At 45.1% G+C, this 26,775-nt stretch overlaps 1 protein-coding gene across 1 annotated transcript in view; it reads left to right on the forward strand.

Annotated features, from left to right (window-relative positions):
- The first annotated feature begins 3,415 nt into the window (after positions 1 to 3,415).
- Positions 3,416 to 26,775, forward strand: part of SLC35F1 (solute carrier family 35 member F1) — a 182,434-nt gene continuing 159,074 nt past the window's right edge. Inside the window, exon 1 of the mRNA XM_083608642.1 lies at positions 3,416 to 4,175. Coding sequence (XP_083464768.1) covers positions 4,009 to 4,175 — 167 coding nt within the window. The 5' untranslated portion in view covers positions 3,416 to 4,008. The remainder of the gene's footprint in view (positions 4,176 to 26,775) is intronic.

Consider the following 26,775-nt stretch of genomic DNA (forward strand, 5'->3'; position numbering starts at 1 on the left):
TTGGCGCTTGCTCAGTAATAGTAAGGTGTGTTCTTGTGTTTTTTAACGAAAAGTAATCAGGCAGCAATAATTCTTCTCAGCTCATCAGTGTTCAGCAATCACAGACAAATGGGAACAATCATAAAACATGCCAGTTAGGAATTAAAGAAATAAATACAGAGGAAATCAATCTGTCTCCCAGGAAGATTACTCCAGTTTTAATTATTTATAGACTTTAATGTTAAAGGCACATGGTGAATAGTCCCTTATGCTGATGTCCCTATTGTGGTTCTTCCATACGCAAGTAGCCCCACTAGGATTGCAAACCTAAACAATTTACCTTGGACAAAGTCTCACAGGGCACAATACTTCTGAGCAAACATTGCACCACATATGTCCATCACTCCATGCTTCACCACTTCAGTTTGAGATACTGCAAGGGGATATAGAACATTCCTGGCTGGAATGTTTTGATCAACAATGTCTGCTTCACACCTGTGAGTCAACACTAGAAGTTGCAGTTGCTGAATGATTAGTCTGCATGTGTAACTTGTGGCAGGTCTTTTCCTTGTACAAAAGCAGAAACAGAGCAAGTGATACCATGGCTTTATTTGGACTAAAGCAATGTCCAGACTTCTGAGTCTCACAGGGCTCTTCCTCAAACTTACACGTTCAGAGATATAAAAGAAATAATGATGAAATGGATCTTACTTTGTTAGGCTGATACTATCTAACCATGTCTGCTCTCCTCTCATGATAACAAATTCAGAAATTATGTAACACAGATGTCTTTAGAGCTTTAAAGCTAAGCTGTGCTGGTAAAATTCAAGCTGCACAATAAATCATTCTGAAAGCAGAGAGAAAAAGAAAATGGAGTTTCTCTGAAATTGTAGCAAAGAAGTGTAAGATACACCTGTAACTCCAGATGATCTTTTTCATGCTGACCCTAACAGGACAGCAGGGCCTATGTGTGTATCATGTAACACATTCACCCCATAACTGCATCTGCCCTGCAATCAACTATGGGAAGGATCCCAATTACTTTTTATATGTTGATATTACATATTGTGGTTTAAAAAAAATATGTTGATGCCACCTGGAAAGATTTGTTTGCCATAGGAAACATTTTAAAAGTGAAAGGCAGAGATGTATCCTTTGGGGTTAATGGTTGTTGTCGTTAATGTGGTAGAGTGTGATTGATGAGATTTGAATTAAAATCCCTACTTGAGCCTGAAGCTCATTGAAGGAGTTTGGGACAGTCATTATTTCTCAGCCTAGCCTACCTCACAGGACTGTTGTAAGGACAAAATGTTATGGAGAAACCCTGTATGCTTTCTTGAACTTGTTAGAAGATAGGCACAATAAAAACATAAAACAAGCATATGCTGGGCATGCTATTTGATGTCTACCTTGCCTCCAGAAACATTTTACTTCTTTCCCTCACACTTTACCTTTATATGCACAGAGAGAGAGACCAAGAAACACTGGACAAAACTGCAATTCTAAGAGCAGCTCCACACTTTAACGGAGGAATTCTGTCTGCAGTGCTTACCATAATAAACATTTAAAGTGTGATGGGGAGCTGCCTCCAGTAGAGATGTATGGAAGTGAGAGCTGGACCATAAAGAAGGCCGAAGAATTGATGCTTTTGAATTATGGTGCTGGAGGAGACTCTTGAGAGTCCCATGGACTGCAAGAAGATCAAACCTATCCATTCTTAAGGAAATCAGCCCTGAGTGCTCACTGGAAGGACAGATCGTGAAGCTGAGGCTCCAATACTTTGGCCACCTCATGAGAAGAGAAGACTCCCTGGGAAAGACCCTGATGTTGGGAAAGATGGAGGGCACAAGGAGAAGGGGACGACAGAGGACGAGATGGTTGGACAGTGTTCTCGAAGCTACAAACATGAGTCTGACCAAACTGCGGGAGGCAGTGGAAGACAGGAGTGCCTGGTGTGCTCTGGTCCACGGGGTCACGAAGAGTCGGACACGGCTAAACGACTAAACAACAACAAGGGGAGCTGCCTGAAAAGAGACACTTGGGAACCCACAGCAGAAAGCCCTGGACTTCCTTCATGTGTGCCCGTGGCACATTTAGGAAAGTGGGTCTTTCACTCACACTTTTCTGTTCAGGGTGGGAACACGAATGCAGTTGTAACCAACATGGCTGGCATGTTGAGTGCAAGGCTCTCCTGCATATTAGCTTGATGCTTTAGCCAGACATGGATATTATAATAATAATAATAATAATAATAATAATAATAATAATAATAATAATTTTTTATTTATACCCCGCCCTCCCCAGCCAAGGCCGGGCTCAGAGCGGCTTACAAGCAATAAGCAATATCCCTTTGTGGCCCTCCAAGATGTTGCTGGACTACACCTCCCATTATCCCTAACCATTGGCCACGTTGGCTGGAACTGATGGGAATCAGATCCTAACAACCACACATTCTCCATTCCTGGAACACTGTGTCCCACAACCCTATTGAATTTATACATTATTTGCCACTAATGCATGCTCTGTATTGGCTTGTTTTCAGGGAGGACACCAAGGAGTAGGAAGGGGTAGTGGGCACCCCCCCCTGCAAAATAATCCCTGGTATATAGGAAAAGGGGCATAGCTCAGTGGCAGAGCACACGGTTTGCATGCACAAAGTCCTAGGCAGTGCTTTTTTTTTTTTGCACCAAAAGGTGCAGGAACGCACTTCAGAAGACCCACCCCAAATACGATATCTTTGGGCTGGGGGAGGGTCTCCTCAAGAACCAGAGACGGCATCCTGGCCAGAACAGCTTTCCTTTAAAACCTTCTGGGCTTGATGAGGCACGTGACCCTCACCTGCCCTGAGCCTCCAGCTGAGGAATCACGCACTTCCTCTTCAAGCTTGCGAGCCCCACCTGGGCTGTGGTTCTTTGTCTTCCCTCAGAACTGACAGCTGTAAGTTCTGCAATCCTGAGATCAGGAATTTTTTTTGCCACTTGAGGCCAGACAGAAAGTGCCACCTTGCTCTGCCACACAGTGGCGTAGCGTGGGCTGTCAGAACCCGGGGCAAGGCAAGTAATTTGCACCCCTAACCCGTGGATTTGCGCCCCCTAACCCTAACCCCCAGATGTTGCGCCCGGTGCGGCCGGCCCCCCCCTGCACCCCCCACGCTACGCCACTGCTGCCACACCACCTTTTCAGAATCAAGTGTGTGAGGTGCTGCAGCAAGACATGAGCTTTCCCTTATTTTTGGCGCCAGATCTGTGGGTTCTGCTCAGCCCGAGTTGCAAGCGAGCTTCCGGTGCTTGCCGCTGTCCAAGGCCGGGTGGTTCTGAAGCTAATCAGGCGTCTGAAGGGAAACACCTGGAAGATGGAGAAACTACAACTCCCGGCAGACAATTGAGAGAGAGAGAAGCAGACACGGGGGAGGGGTCGGTGGGCGGATGGACGGCCGGCCTGGGAGAGGCTTGCCAGCACGTGCTCCCTCTGGTGGGCGCGATTCGAGGAGGGGAGGGGGGCGTGGGGCCGCTTCGCTTCTCCCCTCTCTCTTTCTCCCTCTCTCCTCCTGGCTGCTGCACTTCTGCGTTGCTCAGCGCGCGCGCGCACGGGCAGCCCCCTCGGCCGGACTGGGCGGCCAGCTCGCGGCAGGCGCTGCACCTGACCGCAGCGCTGTGAGGCGAGCAGGCAGAGGCGCCGGACGGGGCTGAGGGGAGACAAAAGAAGAGGAGCCGCGAAGCCACCAACACGAGGCAGCCGCTTCTCCGGGCTGCCTCAGACGGACGCCCCGCCACCCCCCGCTGCCGGCGGACACTTGCTGCTGCCTGCGAAGGAGGAGGAGGAGTCCGCCCCTCGCTTCATGGCTGAGCAGCACTGAGGAGGCGGCGGCGGCGGCGGCTGGAGCTGGAGCCCCGAGGAGCAGCGCTCAAGCCCGGCGCGCAGCCTCTCCCGCGGCTGCTGCTCCTGGATCTCCCGCGGGATTCTCGCCTGGGCGGCCGGGCGGCGCACGATGCGCCCTGCTGCTCGCTTCTGAGCGCCAGCCCCGCCGCGATGATCTCTCCGGAGCAGCAGCAGCAGCAGCAGCAGCCCAACCATGTCGTGGCCACCATCGAGAACCTGCCGCCCGAGGGCAGCGGCGGCGGCAGCAGCGGCAGGAGCAGCATCTCCGCCCCCTCGGCTTCCAGCGTGCGCCAGAGGATCCGGAAAGTGTTTAACAGGTGAGCTGCTGCCCACGCCCTTCGCGGCCTCTCGCTCGCCCCCCACCCCTCTTCCAGTCGCCTGGCGTGGAGAGCGCAGAGCCAGGCTGCAGGAGCCGGATCTCCTGCAGGAGAGAAAAGGCAAACGCCAACACCCGCCGGCTTAAGATCCCTTCTTCCGGTCCAGCGCTGGAGGGCGAGGCGGAACGATAGAAGGGCGCTCTGTACATGCTCAGCCGGGCTCTTTTTTTTTTTTTTTTTTAGTCGAAGGCGGATCTCTCTGACCTGAGCATTCCAGCCACAGCTCTTAAGTCCTGGCTCCGAGTTGCACCCAGAGCCCCAACAGACGCTCCTCATAGGGATCGCTCTAGAAAAGTCTTGCTAGGTTGCCCAGAGTTTCTGTGGGTATAAAGAAAGGGCCATCCATTGTGTTCGATTGGGTGATTTTGAATGCAGGGGCATCCCGCTCCCATATATGGAGCAGTGGCTAGTGCCATGGGAGACTTCTGAAAGCCTCCCTAGGGCTAATGGAGATTGGGGGGCAAAATGGAAGCTTTGCATTTGTAGAGGCGGCAGCAGGTGGTACACTAACATGGTGGGTAGAGGATGCGTTGCCCCAAAACGAGAGAGAACTGCAGCCTGTGTGAGAGATGCAAAATGCTGACCTGCTCTCCTTTGGCATTTCTCACCCACACGCTTAACCTGAGTTAAGGGAGGGAAGAGGTGTAAAAGGCATCTTTTGAAAACTAAACTGCTGCTGCTCCCTCCCTTGCCCTTAGTGACTGCCTGCTTCTCTCATTCAAGCGAGCACATTCATTCCATAAAGTGCCAGAACGGAGGGGATGGCACGGCCCCGATCCAGGAGACACTGCAGCAAACCACAGAGTTGGAGTTGATGCTCAAGTAGAACAGTGATGGAGGCAAAGGCAGCCCTTTCACAAAAGGACCAAAGTGTCTTAATTCTGCCACGAGGTTTGGTTGGGGGAGGATGGTGTTTGGGTACCCCTGTCATGGTGCAGTTAACTCTCTAAGAAAGGCCATTTTAAACAATGCTTTGTATAGACCCAGGACTCTCTCCAGCTGCTCTCGCTCTGCGGATCTGGAAGAGGCTGGTTTTTGTTTGCACCTTTTTCTATGGAATTCACTAGCAAGGAGAAACCATTTACGGTATATTGTGCGGTTTCAAATCTTAATAGTGAAATGTTCATACCCAGTGTGGATTCCTTGAATGATGGGCATGAAGTAGGGAGGATTTAGAAATGCAGTTGAGATTAGTCTATTCTTTATTCGCATGAGGAGGTATTGTGTGTGTGTGTGTGTTTGCATTTGCAATATTCTCAAACAAACAAAGCCTAAAGTCTCCTGGGATTTTCAGTGGGTTTGGATTAGCACAAGCTTGCCTGCTGGTGATGATAGGGAAAGTTCCCATTGTAAAGATGATACGGCTTCTTCACACAAGGGCTGGGCAATGTTGGCGAGGGGAAATCAGGATTGCCTTTACAGGTGGTCTGTATTTATTTTTTTTAAGATTTGAAAAGGATAAATAAGAGTCTGCCAGAAAAGCCTATGACTCAAAATCCATTTATTTCATAACTGTATTCCTATATAAATGGTAAATCCCTAGTTTTATTTTCTCCAGATCTGATTAACTTGTATACTCTGCTAAATGTGTTGGCAAGCCAGGCTCCTGTAGGGTGAGAAATTGACTTCCGTCTGAGTTTCCTCATGAAAGACCCACTGTGCCTCTTGCTATTGTATGGGTCTGCAACCTTGCTGCTCTCATAAAGAGTACGTGCAGGGCCTCTCACCCTTGAAAAACAGAGGGTCCCACCTATTAGTGCTCCCAGGCCAGGGTGCAAGTGTGCCTGTTGAGCGTTTGAGCCATTTGTGAAGAGAGATGCAAACTTGATCAGTGCTTACTTACTTACTTTTTTAAAAGATAACTGTTGGAACTGAAGCTGCAACTTAGTGCTGTTTGTCATTTTGGCCCAGGAGTCACCAGCATGGAACCTGTGGCTGCACGTACACCCACACAGACCTTTCCTGGGCTTGAAAGAAGCCATCTGTTGTAGCCAGTAGAACAAGGTTGAGGCATGTGCTTGTTTGCGATCTCCACTTGGTCTCTCCACTTTGCAAATGTGCTCACTTACACCCCCCCTCCCCCCTAAAGGTTTGCCTGTTGGGAGCATACAGCAGCCTTGTGTGGGATGTCCTCCTTCTCCTGCCCTCTCGTGTGCCAATTCCCTCATCCACTTCATGGTTTATAGTAGCTTTAGTTTGCCTCGCTGCCAGAAATGGGTATGTGATTGTCACTAGGCACAGCTTATCTCCAAACCACATAAAATATTCACAGTTTGAAGTGGTTTTAAAAAGAAAAGCACTGATTTGAACACAGTATTCAACTAAATTTTACTCTAAGTAAGGTAAAGGTAAAGGACCCCTGGATGCTTAAGTCCAGTTGAACTTGACTATGGGGTGCAGTGCTCATCTCCTCTTTCAGTTTGATGGAGCCGGCATTTGTCTGCAGACAGCTTTCTGGGTCATGTGGCCAGCATGACTAAACTGCTTCAGGTGCAATGGGACACCATGACAGAAGCCAGAGCGCACAGAATGCCGTTTACCTTCCCACCACAGCAGTACCTATTTATCTACTTGCACTGGTATGCTTTCTAACTGCTAGGTTGGTAGAGTAAGGTTAATACTCAGAGCAGAGGTTTTCAACCTTTTTGGGTCCATGGCTCCCTTAACCAACTACATTCTTTCTGCAGCACCCTTGTGGCACTCAGGATCCTGGTTATGTCACCCCTTGCCTGCAGCCGCACCAATGCCCCTGGTCTCTGAGATGCCCCCCCTGCCCCAAAGAGAGGTGCCTGGGAAGCAACCCCTAGCCTGCCCCAGAGGCACCATTCACCTGGGGAGCTTGTAGCCAGGGCTGCTGCAACCAACAGCTGTGCAAGCCTTTGGGAGGCAGAGACACGAGAGGGCATCAAAGGAGGGAGGGAAGGAAAAAAGGACAGAGGCCAGTGTTGCCCACTGCACCCCAGACCATCATTCAAGGCACCCCAGGGTGCCACTGCACACTAGTTGAACACCACTGACTCAGTAAGCCTATTGAAATGAGTGGACCTAACTCAGGCATGCTAATTAATTTCAGTGTGTCTGCTCTGAGTAATACTGAGTTGAATGCCACCTAAGATATGGCTGGTGGTTACCATTTGTATGCATGATTTGGCTCTTGTGGCTAATGATGGTAAGCAAGAAGGTGGAAGCAAAAAGGTGTAGCGATAGGAGGATGCAAAGGGTCCCCAGCAGATGAACCTTTTGGAGGGGTGGGCAGAGGTGCTTTTGTATATGTTTTTCTTGGTGATTGCTTGACATATTCCAAATCTCATCCATGGAATTTATTTCAAGACAGATCCCTAATTAAGCACTGCTTGTAGATGAAAGGTGGTGAGATATGGGAGTGCATTTTAATTTTTCAAGCTTTTCTGAATTTGGAGCTGATTATTTTAACCACCAACCCTGATGATGTTTTCTGCAATTCCTAGAGCAATGTCACTGCCAGTCCTCAAGTAATGTCACTGCCTTCATTTTAATGAGTTCTTCTCACTCCAGGAACATCTTGAAAGCCTGTCGGAGATGGAAAACGTATTTTACTTAATTGGTCATAGAAACAGATACCCTTGAAGCAACTCTAATGTTATGATGTGAAGCAAATAGCAACTCTTGTCTGAAGGTGTTGTGGTGAATTCTGTCCAGGATCTCAGCCCCAAATGGCATTGGATATAGGAAGGGCACTTTCCCTTCTTTTTCTCTGTAGATTTGTTTTTGGGGATCAACTCTGAGTGGTGTTAGATGCTATGAAATGTCAGGAAGAACAAGAAGCACAAATACCTCCTGCTTCTAGTCTCTTAAGTTTCATAACAGCAAACGCTTCTTCCATTTCTGAGAGGGAGAGAACACTGTTGAGAGACAGTATGAAGTAAAGAATATGTCTAGAGAAATGATCCCTTAACATGGACGCACCTACAATGCAAGTGCACTAATTGGTGAAGATGTGGAGGAGAGAGCGAGTCAGAGGGGACTTCTAGGACAATGATGACTGTTGGCTTTTGAGGGTGCTGTGAGGCTTCCCAAGGAGGCATGGACTTTGGCCACAGCAGGTTCAGAGTGCAGTATGCACTTCAGCATCTATAAACCAGTGCAAAACAAGAAACTGGATGCTCATCTCTTAGCATGTTCTTAACCTTAGTCAGTTCGATGCAGGACAAGGCAACTAAGTTGTGCATAGTCAAAACACACTGGGTTCAGTGGTGGGTGGAATTTTCTAAGTTATTTCCTCCAGAATCCTGCCCTCTTTCTGCCCCCTTTTAATTTAATTTTAAATTTTTTTTACCATGCGCATAAAGTTGAATGAACACAAGTTAAATGTGCATAAGTTGTGGGCTTACTCTATGCAGCTTAGTTTAAAAAAGTAGAGGAAAACCACTTTGAAGTAAAGCCAAATACAAGATGATGATGATGATGATGATATATGGTAAATAAAATAGTTTGAGAAATATTCTGCCACCCTAAACCAGCAAGTTCATCTGAGTTGCATGATTAGAGAGGCAAATTATGACATCTCTGCTATTAATTAAAATAAACCTGAAAATCCAATGTATTTGACTTTGCAAGTCTTACAGAATGAATTCTCATAACCTTGAACACTTGAGCTTTCTTGTGCAGAACAAAAGAACTATCTTCCTGTGGGATTTTGTATAAAGAGAAACAAAGAGCTATTTAATTTCTCTTAACATAAGGGCAGTGGAAAAAGTATGAATCTGAAGGTTCTTTTTCACTGCATTACTCCCCCCCTCCCTTCACCTTTGGGAAGAAAAACAGTGTCATCAAAGGTTACGTTTGTAGTTAAAATATTAATCCATACAGAGTTAATATGACTAAGTGATGGTTCAGTGATTGTGCCCTCAGTAGCTGCAGTTGGCAACCATAGTGCAAACTGGAACAATGAGACACGACTCCTGGCTTAGCTTTATGTCTGAACAGGGATCATGGTTTGTTTCTCGTTAAACAAACCATGATATGATGCCTGATTAATTGAGTGAAACAAACCACGACTCCCAATTCTGACATAGAGCTAAGCCAGGGATTGTGGTTTGTCATTTCTGCTTATACTAAGTGATAAGCAAAGCAGGAGCCATCTGCATATCAACAATAAACTGTTAACCATGGTTTCCCACAGGGGTGGGAAACCTCAGGCCTGGGTGCCAACTCTGGTCCTCCAGACCTTTCTGTTAGGAACTCAGGACTCTCCCTAGGCTACTCCCCCCTCTCCCTAGGCCACACCTCTCACCAGCTTTGCTTTGTGCCCTCTTTGAGGGCTTTTGATTGCCTGGAATATGTCCTTGATTATGCCTCCTTTGTGCCAGGATATATGTGGGCATTGGCAATCTCTGTTATCAGGGCTTTATTTAAAGTTTTGGGGTTTACTCTATGTTTAGTGGGGCATACTCCCAGCTGAGCATCTGACTCTTGCTCTAGTTTCCTTCTCAGGGTGAAGGACCAGCATCAAAGAGTCAAGCTGTTCTATGCTTAGCTGTTTTGTCATTGCTGCTTCCCTTCCCTTGTTTTTATGCTATTTTTGTGTAACTGTGCTTGTTTTTATTTATTTTGTTCTACCCCACCCAACCCTGGGATTGTTTAGTGGTGGTGAAGGGACAGGCTTAAAATATTCCTAAAGAAATACATATTTGCTCTTCCTGACCTGATGTCCACTAGGCTCCACCCCTGGGGTACCAGGCTTAGTTAGGCTCATACCCTTACTGGCCAAGTATTCTCCTCTGTGCTTTCCAGGCACCATTAGGCCCTGCCCCATCTCACAAGCCTCCACTCCCTGATATGTCAGACATTCCCAGCTACTTTCACCATTGGCGGTAGGATGCCTCTGAATACCAGTTTGTTGGGAAATGCAGGTTGGGAGAATGTGATTGTGCAGGCAATATAAGCCTGCGAGGTTTGCTGAGGCGGATGGCGGTGGCAGGAGTGCAGAGAGTTTCTCAGGAGGCAGCCTGGCCTTTGGCCAGTGATCTCCGTGCAGCCCAGCTGCTCCAGAGTCCCCTTGTGACTTGCTCCCTTTCCTATCATTTCCCAGGCAAGCTCCAAGCAGGGAAGTGGCAATAGAGAGCAGCAGTGCACGCATGTAGACCCTGACGCCATGACGTCACATTGCACATGCGCTGCTGGGCACCCACAGGCTGGGACCCAAGTCGGCACCCCTGGAGGGAATAGCTCTCCAAAGTTAATGAAGGCGCTATAAGTTGGATGTATTGAAGCTGCCGAGAAAACAATTGGTGATTGAATCAATGATGCAGACATCCTGGTTGTTGTTTTTTAAATGAACAAGGAGAAGCAAATGCTGAACTATAGTGTCTGCTTCCAGGGAGCAGCTCCCTTCTCTTCCCAGGATTAGTTGTGATGGTTAATTGGAATCTCCAAATTCATAAGGAGTATTCCTCTGAATATCAGTTGTTGGGGGAATGGCAGGAAAGTATCACAGGATCATAGAATTGTAGAGCTGGAAGGGACCAAGAGGGTTCTCTAGTCCAATGACCTGTAATGCAGGATACTTTTTGCCCAAGGTGGGGCCCACAACCCTGAGATTGAGTCTCATGAGAAGCACGTAAACTGGACATGAGCACAGCAGCACTCTGCCCACCTGCAATTCCAAGCAACTGGTATTTAGAGCCATGGTGCTTCTGACAGTGGAGATAGAACATGGCTGTTGTTGTTTCCAATTGGATGCTCCCCAGATATTGGACTCCAACTCCCAAGCCAGTGATCATAAATGATGTGGGTTGCAGTTTAAAACATCCTGAGGGCACCAGGTTTGGGGATGTCTGGACTATATGGATTGACAGGTGTCTTCTTTTAAATGGAAGTCTAGTCACAGGACAGGATGAGATAAGGAAATGGGAGAGTATATTTTCCCACACTTGTTGGAGTGGGTTGAGGTAACATATTAAAATGTAGGGAAAAGCAGAAGAATCATTTCAGAGTGGTGCTGATATGAAGGAAGATTCCCGAGTGATTTTTAAAATGCACCTGCAGTTTGGGCCACAGACTTCAATGGATTTAAACTTGGAGGCTCTTTCCTCCCCTCCCTTTTCCTATATACCTGGCATGCACTTAATTTAGCATATTCAGAAATGAACTTTTCTTCCACAGTACAGTAAATTAATAATGCAAAAGCCTATGTAATGAGCTGCATTCTTAACTTGTGAAAAATCTCACAAATAGAATTGGGGTGGAAGGAGGAGAGACGTTTTCTCATGAGGCATAAATTGGCAAGTCTCCCCCTGGGAATATATGTATGCTGCTTAACTTGGACATTTGGGAGATCTGTGCTTTCTGGGTACCTGTTGTATGCATAAGATTCCCCCCCTTGGGCTTTGGGAAAGGGGTTAGCTAGTGCCTCTTGAACTGGGGAGGTTTCCAAAGAGCAGAAGCATAAATGGCTCCATAGACAACTCTGGAGAATGGACAGAGTAGCTCTGATAGAATGGACAGAGCAGCTTTAATGTGCTAATGAGGGGAAGACCAGATGCCAGAAGTGATCAGAGGAGCTCTTTGTGATTCTGTCTCTTTTGAGATGGCTGAAGCCTCTGTCCTTATCACTGCCACTACTGCTCACAGGCAGGGGGGAGACAGTGGTGCTCTTAGAGAGAGGTGTTCGTTTCCTTTAGATCAGCAAGTAACCTTAAAAATCAGCACCCGAATGCTGATTAGGGTAAAATTGCGCGGAGAGATTAGGGGAGGCAAACAGCCTGGATGGGATACTTTAAAAAAATGAAAATAAACTACTCTATTCAGGTTGTGTGTGTTGGATTCTTGCAGCCTCTCAAAAAGTGGCACAGACAATTGCACCTGTCCTTTTTTTGTTTTGGAGAATATTCTCCTTATTTTTGTGTGTAGCTGCTACTTGGCTTCCAGTATCGTAGCCAATTTGCTGAGGTTCATAAATGGGAGAGGGCTATTGCTTGCATATCTTGCTTGTGGGCTTCCTATAGACATTTGGTCGGTCACACTGAGTACGGAATAATGAACTGGACCTGCCCACTGAGCAATGGCTTCAGAGATTCATCTTGCAGCTATGTGGAGGAGGGCTTTCATGGTGGTGGCACCCACCACATAGAATGATCTCCCTTCTGAAGCATGCACTAATTATATTGTCTTTTTGGCTTAATGCATACTTTTCTTTTCTGCATAGGCATTTTCTGGCCATTAACTTTGCTTTCACAGACTGCCAGTTCCTTTGGCTGTTGTGCTATTGTTTTGAGATTTTGTAAAATGTAAAGTGACAGAGCAGTGCATTAAACAAATAAATGCATGGGTCTTCAGTCCGATGCAGCAGGGCAGCTTTTACGTTCCTATGAGCCCAGTGGCATTATCTGCTGCAAGCCAATTAAGCAGCACATATCTGCTTAAAACAAAATTTAGTTAATTCAAAGGCAGCCATCTATTTTAAGTGGTTTATCAGCAATTACCTCTCATCTGGCTTCATATGTGGTAAAGAGGGGAAGGGAATTAAAATGGATAGTATTGGAACTCAATTTACTCCTCAGGAAGTGAGAACATGATATCACCTTGATTTAAATGTATATTGTTCTCTCTGTCCTCTGTTGTCTTCCAGGTATGACTTGATTCAGGGACATTCGTAGACCTGACATGCTTGAGCAGCCTTTTGAGTGGCATCTTTTCACTTCTGAAATGCCTTTTTTGTTCTTCATCTGATATGGGTGCCACAAGGGCTTTTTTTCAGTCAGAACTCACCAGAACTTTGGTGCGTTCCGGCACCTCTGTAGTGTTGTGGCATGGCTGCATGGTGCTTGTGGCTGCGCAATAGCATGACAATCAGTCTGGTGCATTGGAGGGCGGCAGCATAAGAGGAGAAGGGCAATCTTTCCTTTAAAAACTCAATAACTTTGAGCACTGATTTTTCTAGGGGGGAAAAGCCCTGGGTGCCACTATCCTGTTTGACAATGTCTTCCAGAAAGGTCTAAGTCAGTACTGTTTTTCCTGGAAAAAGAGGTACTGAACTCACCATGAACTTCTCCCTTGTTCTCTTATAATGGAAGTGGTGCCCACCTGAGAGGTGCTGGAACTGAGTTCTGGCAAGTTCTGGCTGAAAAAAAAGCCCTGGGTCTAGCAGAGGCTTTAATTTTGGAACCTGAAGTCAATTTGTGTGTGTTCATGTACCTCCTAACGTTCTTGCTTGCTTGTTTACTGCATTTATATCTCACCTTTTCTCTAAGGAGCTCAAGGTGACGTACATGATTCTTCCTCTTCTCAATTAATCACAACAAGGTAGTTTAGGCTGAGAGGCAGTCGCAGGCCCAAAGTCACCCAGTCAGCATTAACTGCCGATTGGAGATTCAAGTGTCCTAGTCTGACACTCTAACCACTACACCACGCTGGCTCTCCAATACCTAGCCAAATACCACTAAGGCATGATGACTACCTTGGCACCATTCTTCACATTGTTAGATGTGCCAACACTTCCCGAAGAAGACGAAATGCAGAGTTATTTTCATAAATGAAATATTTATCAAAACCTCTGTCATGCACAGGCCTGGTTCACATGTCATGGCAAGCCAAACTGTTGCTTACTAGGTAGGACCATGAAAACATGTTTGGCATATAGAGCAGGGTGGTCCAACTTCTCATACCCAGCGGGCCTCAAGAACCCTTTGACACCATGCTGGTTCTCATATTCCTCAGTAGTAGGTGAGAGAACAGTGAGCGTCACACCTGTCTTAAGGAAGTATTTCTAGTTTTATATATGGGCTGGGAGCCAAAGAATGCCAAGCAAGAACAGAAATCTCCTCCACGTGTGCCATCCTGCATCATGCCACATCATGCCCAGCTTTTGGAGGTTTCTGGGTTACAATGAGAAGGGACGGTGATGTAAAAAAACCCCAAACCCTTTGGATCCTAGCCATGGTGTGTTTATGTTCTTTTACCATGAATGTGCACACATTTTAGTGATACAACCTTAAAGTTTGCTAAAGAGCCTTGGGCAAATCATTATCTAACTGTGTTATTGTACAGATAGGAACATAATAAAAGCCTCTTGAATCAGGACAAAGGATCATCTAGTACAGCTCTCTGTTCTCACTGTTTCCAATCAGATGTCCACAGGAAGTCCACAAGCAGAACCTGAACACAACACTCCCCACCTGTGATTCCCAGCAATTGGTATTCAGAAGCATATTGCCTCCCACAGAGGACAATCCCATGCATACCATTCTGGGTGTATTTGAGTGGGTTCCAGCTATGATAAAATGCATATTGCACAAAATGTATCACATACGGTATATCAGAAAGGCAGGATACCCTGTTTGTATACATACCCTTCCACTTCATTATGTCCTGAAATGTTCCTGTTTGGACCTTGACTCTTCAGTGTCAAGCGACGTTAAATCTGCAAGCGAGTTATTCTGAAGGCGTTGGACAGGTCTGCTTAATGGTCAGGTTGAGCTCAACATGAAGCATCGACCTTGGTGAGCGAGTGCCAATAGGCTCACAAGGCATATCAGACTTTAAGGATTTCATTTACAAAATTGCTCTACAATGGCAAGTGGAACGCTTCGGCTCTAATGCTGATAAATAGGCTCATTTGTGTCCAATAACAAGACCCTAATTATTGCCTCCCCAGCACCCAAGTTAATTGCAACCTGTAAGGCAATATTGGCTGGTGACAGAAGGAAAGCATTGCTCAAGCCATTTATATCATTGGTCATTAGACCTCGCAGCCTGGATGTTCATTTGTCAAAGGAGGACATGCCTTCAGCTTATCTGGAAACCTGCGTGGGCATGTGTTCTATTGTGCTGCAGGGATTTTCTTTTCATATATATATTCAAAGTTGGAAAAGAAATGTATTACTTTTTTGAACCTTCAGCAAAACTGACTCTCATGGCCCAGGCATGGCCAAGCATATCGGCACAGCAACTTTTCTCTGAATTTCCAACACAAAAGTTTATTGGATCTCAAAAGTCCTAAGCATACTGTTAGGGTTATTCTGTGTTGTGTTACTCCTGAATAACATTTAGGAATGTAATGCAATTTACTCTTCCTCTATGGTTGGTGTGACTTTTTTTTTTAAAAAATAGGGTGGTAGTGCGAGCCATCCTTCACATTCAGTGACATAAATATCCCAGCTGATGCCTCTTCCTCTTTGGATAGCACCAAATGTGCCTTCAAGAAGGCTAGCATTAAAATCAGATCACTATGAGTATGTCAGTATTTTCCTTAAGCTAAGTTGAATGGGAACACATGCAGGGTTTCCCCCACCCGACAAGCCAGATGCTTTGCGTTGCCGTCTCAATCTTTTTTCAGAACTCCAATGCAGAAAGAGGCCCTACTTGGTACTACAACCATGTCCACTCTGTGTTGTGGATGACATGAAGCTGATCACACTGTGGGAATACAGAGAAATACATGAGTTGCTTGCCAGAATACTGGAACATATTGCCACTTCCTTTATGACTGGAACATACAAAATGACCCCCCCCCCCAAAAAATAACAGAAAGCTTGAAGTATTCTAAGAGATTCATGTCATCAGAAGAGAAACCATACCATTGAAGGAAACCATACCATTTATTTTGTTATCATACAGCTACAGCAACACACCCAACTCTTTTTTACTTATTTTTGGGTGCTGACGCATGCATGTCATCCCCACCTCCAACTCTTTGGTTAGGTGTTGGTTGACAATTGGTTTGAGACAGTGCTGGGTGAAGGGATATTCCAAAACCTGGTACTGTGAGGTAACCAAAATTGCAACAGTTATTTGGCAGGCTTCACAAGAAGGGCTGTATTTATATTCAGCCAATAAAGATATGAAGCTGTAGCTGACTATACTGGAGTGAAACTGACAAAAATGGGGCTGAAAGGATTTGTAGAGCTATATCATCTGTAGCCTTTAGGTTCCTGTTATGAGAAGCTGGCATCCCTTTGGGATGCGTGGGCTTGTGATGGTTTGGTGTCTAGTCCTTTTGTAGGGCGACTGTTGTTCAAAGAGGAGGCATGTGACGGTTGAATCATGTCCTTCCTCTCTCTCTCTGCACAAAAGTCACACGGATCCCTTTTCAAGTGGGCAGGAACTCTTTCCCCTTTTTGGAGAAAAGCCTTGTGTGTTTTCCCTTCTCTGCCCCCCCAGCCCCCAGAATTCCCTGCTATATTGTCTTATTCTTTTGAACCTTGGCTCCATCTGTTGGCACGGCAACACTTCTGCATGGATCTGCAAAATCTTGTGAATAAGCCAGTCATCAGCAGTTCATTAACACAACTTCTGGATAGATTTTTTTTTTTAAAGCACAGGGCACATTAAAGGATCATGCAATTCAGATTAAGGTTCCCTGTGGCGTTTCCCATAGTACGTTTTGCATCAGCTTTTGATTGGAATTGCAGCACACAGAGCCTCATTGAAAAAAATATTCTGGACAATTAAACTCCTGCCTGCAGAACCTAAAAGATAATTGGCCTTTGAAAATACTTAGGGTTAGATGTTCAAAATGTGCACTCCACCGTTCTGTATTGTCTAGTTACACCTGTGCAACAGGGGTGTGTCTTTTCAGGTGTACTTTCTTTGTATCAAGGACTGCAGCATATCTTTAATTGTTACTTATTTGGCTGCTACCTGTTCTATTTATTATTAAATTTATATCCTGTCCTTCCTCCCAAAGATGCTCAGGGCCCCCAAACAGCAAAAGAATTAAATACATCTTTTTAATTTTTTTAAAAAATCCATTATAGATGCAGACTGGGAAAGAGCTCATTTTAAACAGTTTGTTGGGAGACAGAGAACTTCACAGGCTCTGAAAAGACACCAGAGATGGCACCTGACTAATATTTAATGGAAGGGGACTCCAAAGGGCAGATGCCACAACTTTAAAGACCCAATTCCTATATTGTGCAGAATGGACCTCCTGATAGGATGGCATCTGTAGGAGGCTTTCACCTGCAAAGTGCCGTGATCAGTTGGCTAAATAAAGGGAGAGGCGATCTTTCAGGTATCCTGATCCCAAGCTGTATAGGGTTGCATACACCAAAAGCAGCACCTTGAATTTAGCTCAGTAGCTAATTGCCAGACAGTTTTCCAGCAAATGTTGCTGGTATACACAAACAGCCAACTTTGGAGTGGAGGTTCAGGGATAGGAGAGAGGGAGAAAGTTCCAATGCACAAGTGGAAGACCTTGCACAGGGCTTCCGCTGACAGAGTTGGGTGAATCCCACCTGAGGTCTATTTTAGAAGCATAATATAGCTATGGAGAATCCCTTTTTTCTATTTGGGGGTAACCGGTTGGGGGTTGCATGCCAGTGGCAAGTGTGATTGAAGCCAGTAGTGAATGGGGTCATAGCCAGAGGTAGACAGGTTCCTTGTTGCTCTTTGCCCATTTCCTCAGGTGGGAAAGACTGGAGCTTTGAAGAAAGCTGTTGCTTCAGCTTTGAAGTAGCTCTGTCTGGAGGCTCCATCCCTTCCTGACTGCCAACCAGACCCTCATCTAGTCCTGAAGCTCCTGGCTGGCTGTCCATCTCCTCTTCTCCAAGTGGTGGGCATTGCTCACTGGGCAGAAGGCTGAGTGACCAAGAGTAGAGAGAGAGTAGAGAGAGCCAGAGCCAATGACAGGTGAAGCCATCTTCCTCTGAACATAATAATAGCTTGCTGGATCAAGCTAATGACCCAACTAGTCCACCATCCTTTTCTCACAGTGGCCAACTAGATGCCTTTGGGAAGCATGCACATAAGACCTGAGTGCAACAGGCTTCCCTTAAAATACCTGCTGTTATCATCTAGTGACTTGAACAGAGAGAGCTGTAGGACTCTCTCTTTATAGCATTGCTCAGGTTCATCTGTGTACCAGGCACATGGGGAAAAGATATATTTCCCTGAGAATCCAGCCTGACCAGAACACAGTTAAAGCATAAATATATACAGTATTTAATTAAGGAACATGACGTTCAGAACAAGTAGTCTTCATACACAGAACCATGTAAGCACAGAATCCCACTGCCCATCTAAAGTAATTGTTTCATAACAGCTATAAATATATACTTTTCCTAACTCCCTTATATCATTCCCCCCCCCCAATATGTCGTGCTGGGAAGGATTGCAGGGGGCTTCTACTTCTATGTACTTGATTACAGTAAGATTCCTCCATACCGCTAGGATGTGCATTGAAGTGAAAGTGACTTAGAAGCCCCCTGCAGACTGTACAATATGGAGAAGGTCAAGGACTAAGGTGTATGCAAGATGCATACAAGGAAATATGCACCCCTGTTTCAAGTCCACACTTTGAACATCCACATGTTCAGGCAAAGGTCTGGACATGCCTTCAGTTTCATCCCTTGCCATGTAATATAAGAACATTTATACTGGCTTACGGAGGCTTAGTTCAAAAGAAGTGTGAGGAACTGCTTCTGTTCATGCATGCAAACTTTTTATTCTGTCTTCCACTGGCCGTGCCCACACCTCCAATCTCACTGCCCATGCGCCATGAATGACTGTAGCTGGGTGGCAAATCAGCTGTCTCCATGTGTCTTTGGATCCAACCCATGGTCATGTAAGTGTTGCCGAGAAAATGCAAGGCACTTTAGCAATCATAATTACGGAGAGAACTATACCAAAGAGAAGCTAGAAGGCCATAGAACTTAATGAATTAAAAGTCTCGCATGATTTATTTGGTCACCTAGTCAATTCTCCTCTCATTATTTAATGGTTTCTTATGAGGTTATAAGTAGGTTAATCCTTACAAATGTCTCCCTCTCATTTGTATTGTGGTCACAAGAACAAAGTACCTGAACACACCAGGCCTTCATTTTAGAGTTGCTGGAATCTTTTGTGACCTTAGGAAAGGGATGGGGACAAATTAACTTTAGAGCTGCTTTTAAATCTGCCAATGAAAGAGCACACTATGGATTTTCTGAAGGGAATCTGGAGAGGCAAAAAAGTGCCAGGAGAATAGACTTTTATGCTAGGGACCTTTGAGGAAAGATGAAACTGCTTTTATCCATTCCTCTTTCCCCTTTCCTCCCCTCCACAAACTTCCACTGCTTTTCTTTTGTTCTTTTTCTAGTGAAAGTTGCTGTATCCTATTCAGCACAGCACATTGCAAGCCTAAGCAAAGTGCAATTTGTGCTTGGTGCATTGATTGTTACAGACACTAATTGTAGCTGCTGCTCAGGGTTGGAAGGATCACATTTTTTAAAATGATTTTGTCCTCAACTAGGCTTCTGTTTCACCTCTGAAGTCATCTTGTGTAGAAAATATGGTGATGCAGTCAAACATAACTTGATTGCATTCTTTAGCCAGGAAGATTCCAAAGATCTAGAAAATGTTGTTGTTTTGTCTTGGTAGTATGCAACGTTTCAGTCATAGCAATACAATTTTGATGGGATGTTTTGGAAGCCGTGCTGATAAGAATGGAAGTCAAGCAGTTCTAACGGTGTACTGCAGGGGTGGCTGACCCATGGTTCCTGCCCCGCATCTAGTCCTTCAAGGACTCTCTGCCAAAAAATTTGTCTCTTTTTTTAAAAAATAAACAAGTTTCTTTTTGTTTTGCTGTACCTATGGATCCCCTGCTAAGATGCCAAAAGGTTTTTTTGCTGCCCATTTTTCAATTAAACAAAAACAAAAAACAAAGACACAAATAGCACATTCTAATACTCCCCAAATTTAAAATTGACTTCTTAAATCATCATACATTAAAACCCTGAAGTTGTATTCAGCTAAGTCCTACTCAGATTAGATTCACTGAAATTAATTAATCAGGTGCATTCACTTCAATGGGTCTACTCTCAATAGGACTGCAGTTGAATACCACCCATAATATATATTGGTGTCCTTTGAAAAATAAATAAAAATTGACCACACCCACCTTTCCACTTTGTCCTCATTGACATGTGTCCCCCCAGAGTGTTGCCACTGGGTCATTGTGGCCCTCCAGCCTGAAATAGGTTAACTATCCATAGGGTTCAGGATAGACTTTTAAAGGTTTCTTTCCATTTTTTTTCCATAGAGGAAGACCCTTTAGGTCAGATATTAACTTGCTTGTTGGTGCCAGGCATGATGGCAAATGATGGCTAGTTAACTAAAATAATGTCATACGTATTCTTTCACCATTTCCTTCTGCCTACACTCCCACCTGTTTTCTTTATTCCCCTTGTGTCTGTCTTTTAGCTCCTAAGGCCTTTGGGGGCTTGTCAAAATTGTAAAGTGCCATGTGCATACAAACAATAAAGAATAGCATAAAAACAAGAGGGAAGTGAAGATCTTCAGAAATGCAGAAACATCAAGAGGCCTCCTCTTTGGTTTCTTTTGTGCAGGTCCTTGGCTCTTGCTGCTGACCTGTGCAGACCTCTTTGTTTCCAGCTGTGGGACCCCGTGCCATTTCCCACCCACAACCATGTGCCGCCTCTAAGCTAAAAAGCTTGTGTAGATACGACTCTCCATCTCAACTATGAGCAACAGAGTTTAAATAACCCACAGCCTGTTCAAAACCATCGTGGACACCTCATCTTTATGACCATGTCTTTCAGTTGGCAGGGAAAAGAAAGCGAGTGAAAATATTTTTGTGCACATTCGCTTTTCTTTTTAAAGCTGGGATCAGAGGCCGGTACCACAGAAGCAAACAAACGAGAAACACTTGTGACGCACAGTGCAGATGTCAATAACTTCTCAATTCTGGATTGTTGAGCTCTGTGACTCTCAGGTTCTCTTGGTGTAATGGGGAAAAGGGCTGTGGCTCAATGGCAGTGTGTCTGCCTACATACAGAAGATCCCCAGTTCATTCTCCAGGTAAGGCTGAGAATGTTCCCTGTTTGAAACCTTGGAGACTTGGTGTAACAGTCCTGAGCTAGGTGGAAGAATGCCCTGACTTGGTGTAAGGCCTCTTTCTGCGTTCCTGTCACCAAGAACAGTTAGTTCAGCTGAATTTTAGGAAAAAGCCAGAATTTTCAACTGTTGTTTCTGATGGAAGGGCACCACCTGCTCTAGCGCCAGTCTAATAGCCTTGCAGCTAAGGGTGTCCTGTACTGTTCTTTCTCTGCAGTCACCTCCCCACCTTGGGCAAGACATACAGGACTCAGAGTAGGAAAGCAGAGAGCTGAATTCCAAGTCTCCTGACTGGCACTGTGCGTCTGTCTCCTCTCTTGTTGTCCCACTCAGGTTACCAGTAGCACAGCTCAAATGGTCTAAGCCACCCTTTCCCAACCCTGGGTCCCCAAATGCAAGTCCTAGTCTGCCAATGGTCAAGGATGATGGGAATCACAAGGGTCTCTTTTTTAGAGGGAGGCATTCTAGGGACAGTGACTGAGAGAGTGTCTGTGCTGCTGTTGCAGTTATTCCCAACTTTTAAAGTTTCAATATTTTCCCAAAAGAGACAACAGTTGTGAATCGTAGAATCGTAGTGTTGGAAGGACAAGGGTCATCTAGTCCAACCCCCTGCAATGCAGTCACTCTTGTATGCAATGTAATGCAGTGGTTCCTACAGTAATTAATATTTTTTTTTAAAATGGAAGAGCATAGAATACCAATTTGTGTAACATTTCCAGAACACTAGCTTGAACTGCCTTCTGCAGATCTTTGTTTTATCATTTATCAACAGAGGTGACTTGGAGATTCACTTCATTTGATGAAAAGTCAAATTTATATTGTCAATTTGCATTGACAGCACCGGCAGTGCTGTCCATTTCCTTGCTACCACTTTGCCACCACCTCCTCACTGACTCTGTGCCTTGCTCTGAAGGAGAGCCAAAGGGGTCCTTCTTCAGAGCAAGGCATTGCAGGTAGCTTAGCTGGTGGTGGAGTTCCTGTGCTGCTGTGGTTTTCCATGGAAAGTTATTTCACCTTAGGAAAAGATGTAAGCTTACTTTAACACAGACTTTAAGGCTTTCTAAGTTTCTTAACAGCCCTTCTCTACTGCAGCAAATCAGAGGGTGGCGTAGTCACTGTGCCCAGGAGGAACATTCTTCTGGCCACCATGCCCATAATGCATCAGTCTGAGGATGGACTGTTCTTGGCTGTTCTTCAGATGATGGAACTGAGGCAGAGCAGAGAAGGTGCTTCATTGAGTAAGTTGGTAGTCAGGCAGTAAGTGATGCCAGCAGCAGCAGCACCACCACCAGCAACCAATAATGGAGCAAGTTGGCGAGGGCAGGCCAGGCCATTTAGCCACTGTTCATGCCCACCATATGAGAATTGTCTCATTGTGCCCCATGATCCGACTGGCCCTGGGGGAAAGGGCACGCAGGTTATATTTGCAGGGAAAACTCCAGTTTGAATTTTACCTCTGGCTATTACTGCACTGTGGTCTAAACCACAGAGCCTAGGGCTTGCTGATCAGAAGGTCGGCGGTTCGAATCCCTGGGACGGGGTGAGCTCCCGTTGCTCAGTCCCTGCTCCTGCCAACCTAGCAGTTCGAAAGCACAAAGTGCAAGTAGATAAGTAGGTACCGCTCCTGTGGAAAGGTAAACGGTGTTTCTGTGCACTGCTCTGGTTCACCAGAAGTGGCTTAGTCATGCTAGCCACATGACCCAGAAGCTGTACACTGGCTCCCTCGGCCAGTAAAGCAAGATGAGCGTGCAACCCCAGAGTTATCTGTGCCTGGACCTAATGGTCAGGGGTCCCTTTATCTTTTTATTACTGCACCAGCAAAGCCCCTCATCTGTATTATAGGGATAACGCTATGCTACCTTATGAGTCCATTGAAAGGATTACTGACACAATGTGCGTGGAGCTCTTCAAACACTTGAAATGCACTAATGCTAAGTATTATTATTCTCATCATTGGAGAAAAACTAGGATAATAAGACTGTATTCCACTAGGATATAAAGATTGGCTGCTGGATTGTTGTAACATGATCCTTGTTGTAACCTAATCTTCCTCCGAGCAAGGAAATTGCATATTTGGTCACCAGCCATGGTGTAGGCTACAAAGGGTGCCTTTTTAAAAGGAGCAAGCAAGATGACTGATGCATGCACAGCATTTTGTTCTTCCCATCTGCTCATGGGAGCCATGGCTATCTTACCGTCTGTGTCCTTCACCTGCTATTCAATAGAGATTGTCCTCAGGCAGAAGGATTGCGCCAGCTAATTACCATAGCTATGTGACTATCCCTGGTTTGGCCTTCCTTTTCTTTTTTCCCTGCCCGCCCCCTGCACTGTGCCTAACAGTTGCATAACTTCACAGATGACAATGGAACGAGCTTGATGAGGTGTGAGGTGTGTTGTACTTGCCATGTCGAACCTTAAATGCTCTGTATTGATCTGTACCTCCTTACATAGCAAGTTGTTCCATGTTGCTGTAGATTCAAGCCCTGATAATTTTCTGTTCTCTTTGCCACTGCTTGCAGGTATGATGCAACATCCATTCCTGTTGAACAACAGGAAAGTGTTTGGGTGTGCGCACACGCACCATTTAATGAAAACCTATTGATTTCAGCTTTAAAGCTGCAGTGCCAATCTACTTACCAAAGAGTAAGACCCACTGAATGCAATAGGACTGACTTCTGAGAGGACATGGTTAGGAAGGAACTGTAAATGTGCTTTTAATTCTCCCACTGAAATCGATTGAGTTGTAACATCCTGAGATTTGACTGGGTTGTACCATAACTGAATAGATTGGGATAAACATATTAAAAGTAATTCCAGGGGATTTCTTCCAACATCACTGGGCCAAACAGAAGTACATGTGTCAGTGAGCATCAATACATTAACTGCTCCACCCACTTTTGCCTCTGGCCCTGTCCACCATTGGCATGTGGCCCTGGGAAAGTTGCAAAGAAGAGAATGTGGCCCTCTGCCTAAGAAAGATTACCCTCCAGTATTCTAAGTCTTAGACTGTAAAGGCTAGTTTTTCTTTTTTTTAAAGCACTAATAGATTAACGCCCAGCTTCTTAAAACATGTTAAATAAGAGTTATGAAGTGGATATAGCCCAGGCTGTCCACCCAGCATTCCACCAATGTGTTGTTGTGTACTCCTGCAGTTCATTTGCCTTTGTTCCATTTCAGTTGGTGGGCACAGCAATCTCTCAGTTTTTGCAAATGACTCTGCAGTTCTTTGCAGTGCTGCGCTGCACTGCCACGTGTATAAACTTGACTAGGCTTGTTGTAGACGCCTCTGAGAGCACACAAAGTTCCCTGAAGCCAGCCTTCCGTTTCGTATCTGCAGAGGCTCCTTTCCTCAACCCCCATTTTTAAATGTAGGGCGATCTATAGAAAAGCTTTGCGGGAGGGAATATCTTGTCATGTTTCCCCCTGGGATTAGCACACACGAGCGCGCACACAAGGTGCTCCTCTTCTGTTAAAGATGCAGGCGGTGACAGTGAGAGGACTTGCTGAACGGGCCGCCCCTAAATTTGTCCATTAGATGCGAGGGGGATCCCCTGCTAAGTGGCACTCTCAGGAATGTGGGGAGATTGAATGGAACAGTAAAAGTGCAGCTGCGCCTGAATGCTGCCAGTGAGGTTGCTGCCAGCTGGTGGCCCTGCGTCATGCTGCTCCCTGTCTGCCACGCAGCCATCTGCTGTGGCTTTAATGAATGAATCCTTGCCTTCTCTTTTTTGGACAGAACAATGGCTTTGGAATTGTGATCTGCATTCCAATGGACATGTGCTCCCAGGCGCGCACACACATGCACACACACACACACGAGTCTCCTGCATAGGGTGATGGGGGCTGGGTTGGTGTTTAGGACCCAACTTTCCTTCTAATGCCTCGTTTAGTAATGGTAAGCTGTCCTTCCCCCTCTGTTTGGCATAAATGGAAAATGCTTCCATTCCCTGTGCTTTCTTCCCTTTGGGTGGTGTGTATATCTATATCTATATCTATATCTATATCTATATCTATATCTATATCTATATCTATATCTATATCTATATCTGGTTTCTCTTCAGATTGTATAAATCTTTACTTTTTTAATTAATTAAAAAAAAATCCCTTCCCTTGGTAGGTCACTCTTTCCTCCTCCTGCTTTCAATATGAACATTGTCCCCACTCTATGGAATAATGTGTGTAAACCTCTTTAGCAAAGCTGCTCATGGCTTTGTCAAAAACCACCCAACTGCTGCTTAGTTTTGGCTGTTTCTTGGGGGATCTTGGCTGTTCCACATAATCAAGGCTGGAGCATCTTTGCATGCTATAGAGGCAAAGTAGGGATTGTGGCACACATATTGGAGAGACCTTGGGAGAACAAGCTTACAGAAAGTGCTGTTTTCTGGTGGCATGCCAAGCTATGTTTCATTTGTTTGCTTCATCAATAAATCTCATTCAAGAGCAATAAGTGACAAAAGTACAGTGGTACCTTGGGTTAAGAACTTAATTCGTTCCGGAGGTCCGTTCTTAACTTGAAACTGTTCTTAACCTGAGGTACCACTTTAGCTGATGGGGCCTCCCGCTGCCACTGCACAATTTCTGTTCTCATCCTGAAGCAAAGTTCTTAACCCGAGGTATTATTTCTGGGTTAGTGGAGTCTGTAACCTGAAGCATCTGTAACCTGAGGCATCACTGTAATGCAATCCACTTTAAGGTGATATTAGCATGATTCTGCTTGGAAGCAAACCCTTTGGGGCTTTGTTCCCTGCAGGCATGCAGCGTTTTGCTTTAATTCTTGGGGTTTTGCTCCATTTCATAATGGGCTGAGGTGGAGCCACATGGAGTTCAGCACTGTGGTTCAATTTCGTTTGGTATGATTAAATGTTTCCGTTCCCAATTAGCTATATTGAGAGGCTGTGTGTATGTTTGTGTTTGCCTGCAACAAAGAGTACATGGCGTTGTTAACACAGTTAAAACTCCGGCATGAAGCTTGCTATGTGATCTTGGGCCAGCTACAGTTTCTCAGCCTAATCTACTCCACAGGGTTGTTTTGAGGATAACATGGAATTGGTAGGAGAACCATGTTGAACTCCTTAGAGGGGAATGAATATAAGAATAAAAACAATACATAAAATTGTCTATGTAGAAATACATTTATCAGTACAGATCTGTATTTATTTATATTTTATGTCCTTATATTACTTTTGGAGCATTCTCCACCCCTAAATTCACATAGTTGCTTCCAAACTATTATGGCTTACACACTTGACTTTTATGTATTAAAATCATGGCAGTAGAAGAGACACTGCAGGCGTAGTGCCAAGGGATGACATGGATCTATCTAAATGCCAGCATCTCCCACCCACCCACCCACAAGCAGATTTTGGATGTTGGGGTTTGATATCTGAATCTGACTAATTTGAGCCTTTCTGAAGTAACACAGACCATCTTGAAATTCTCTCCATCTGACAATTTAGAAAAAGAAAGGCAGCAGATCACACACAAATCCCACTTACAGTATCTCTAAGCAAACCTCACAGAATGTTAATCACATGAAATTTACTCACGGGAACCAATGAGTCATCTAGGGCAAATTGTGGAATACAAGACCGTAAAGTTACTGCAGGGTCACAGCTAGATTTGAAATACATTAAATAAGCTTTTTATTGGCTTTCGGAATACCAAAGGCTAATTTGGTTCATGCTGGTCTTCAAGCCTGGATAGCTGAAAACTGCCCACAAAACAAATT

Source organism: Podarcis filfolensis (assembly GCF_964270895.1).
Source record: "Podarcis filfolensis genome assembly, chromosome: 3".
NCBI classification, from domain to species: domain Eukaryota; kingdom Metazoa; phylum Chordata; class Lepidosauria; order Squamata; family Lacertidae; genus Podarcis; species Podarcis filfolensis.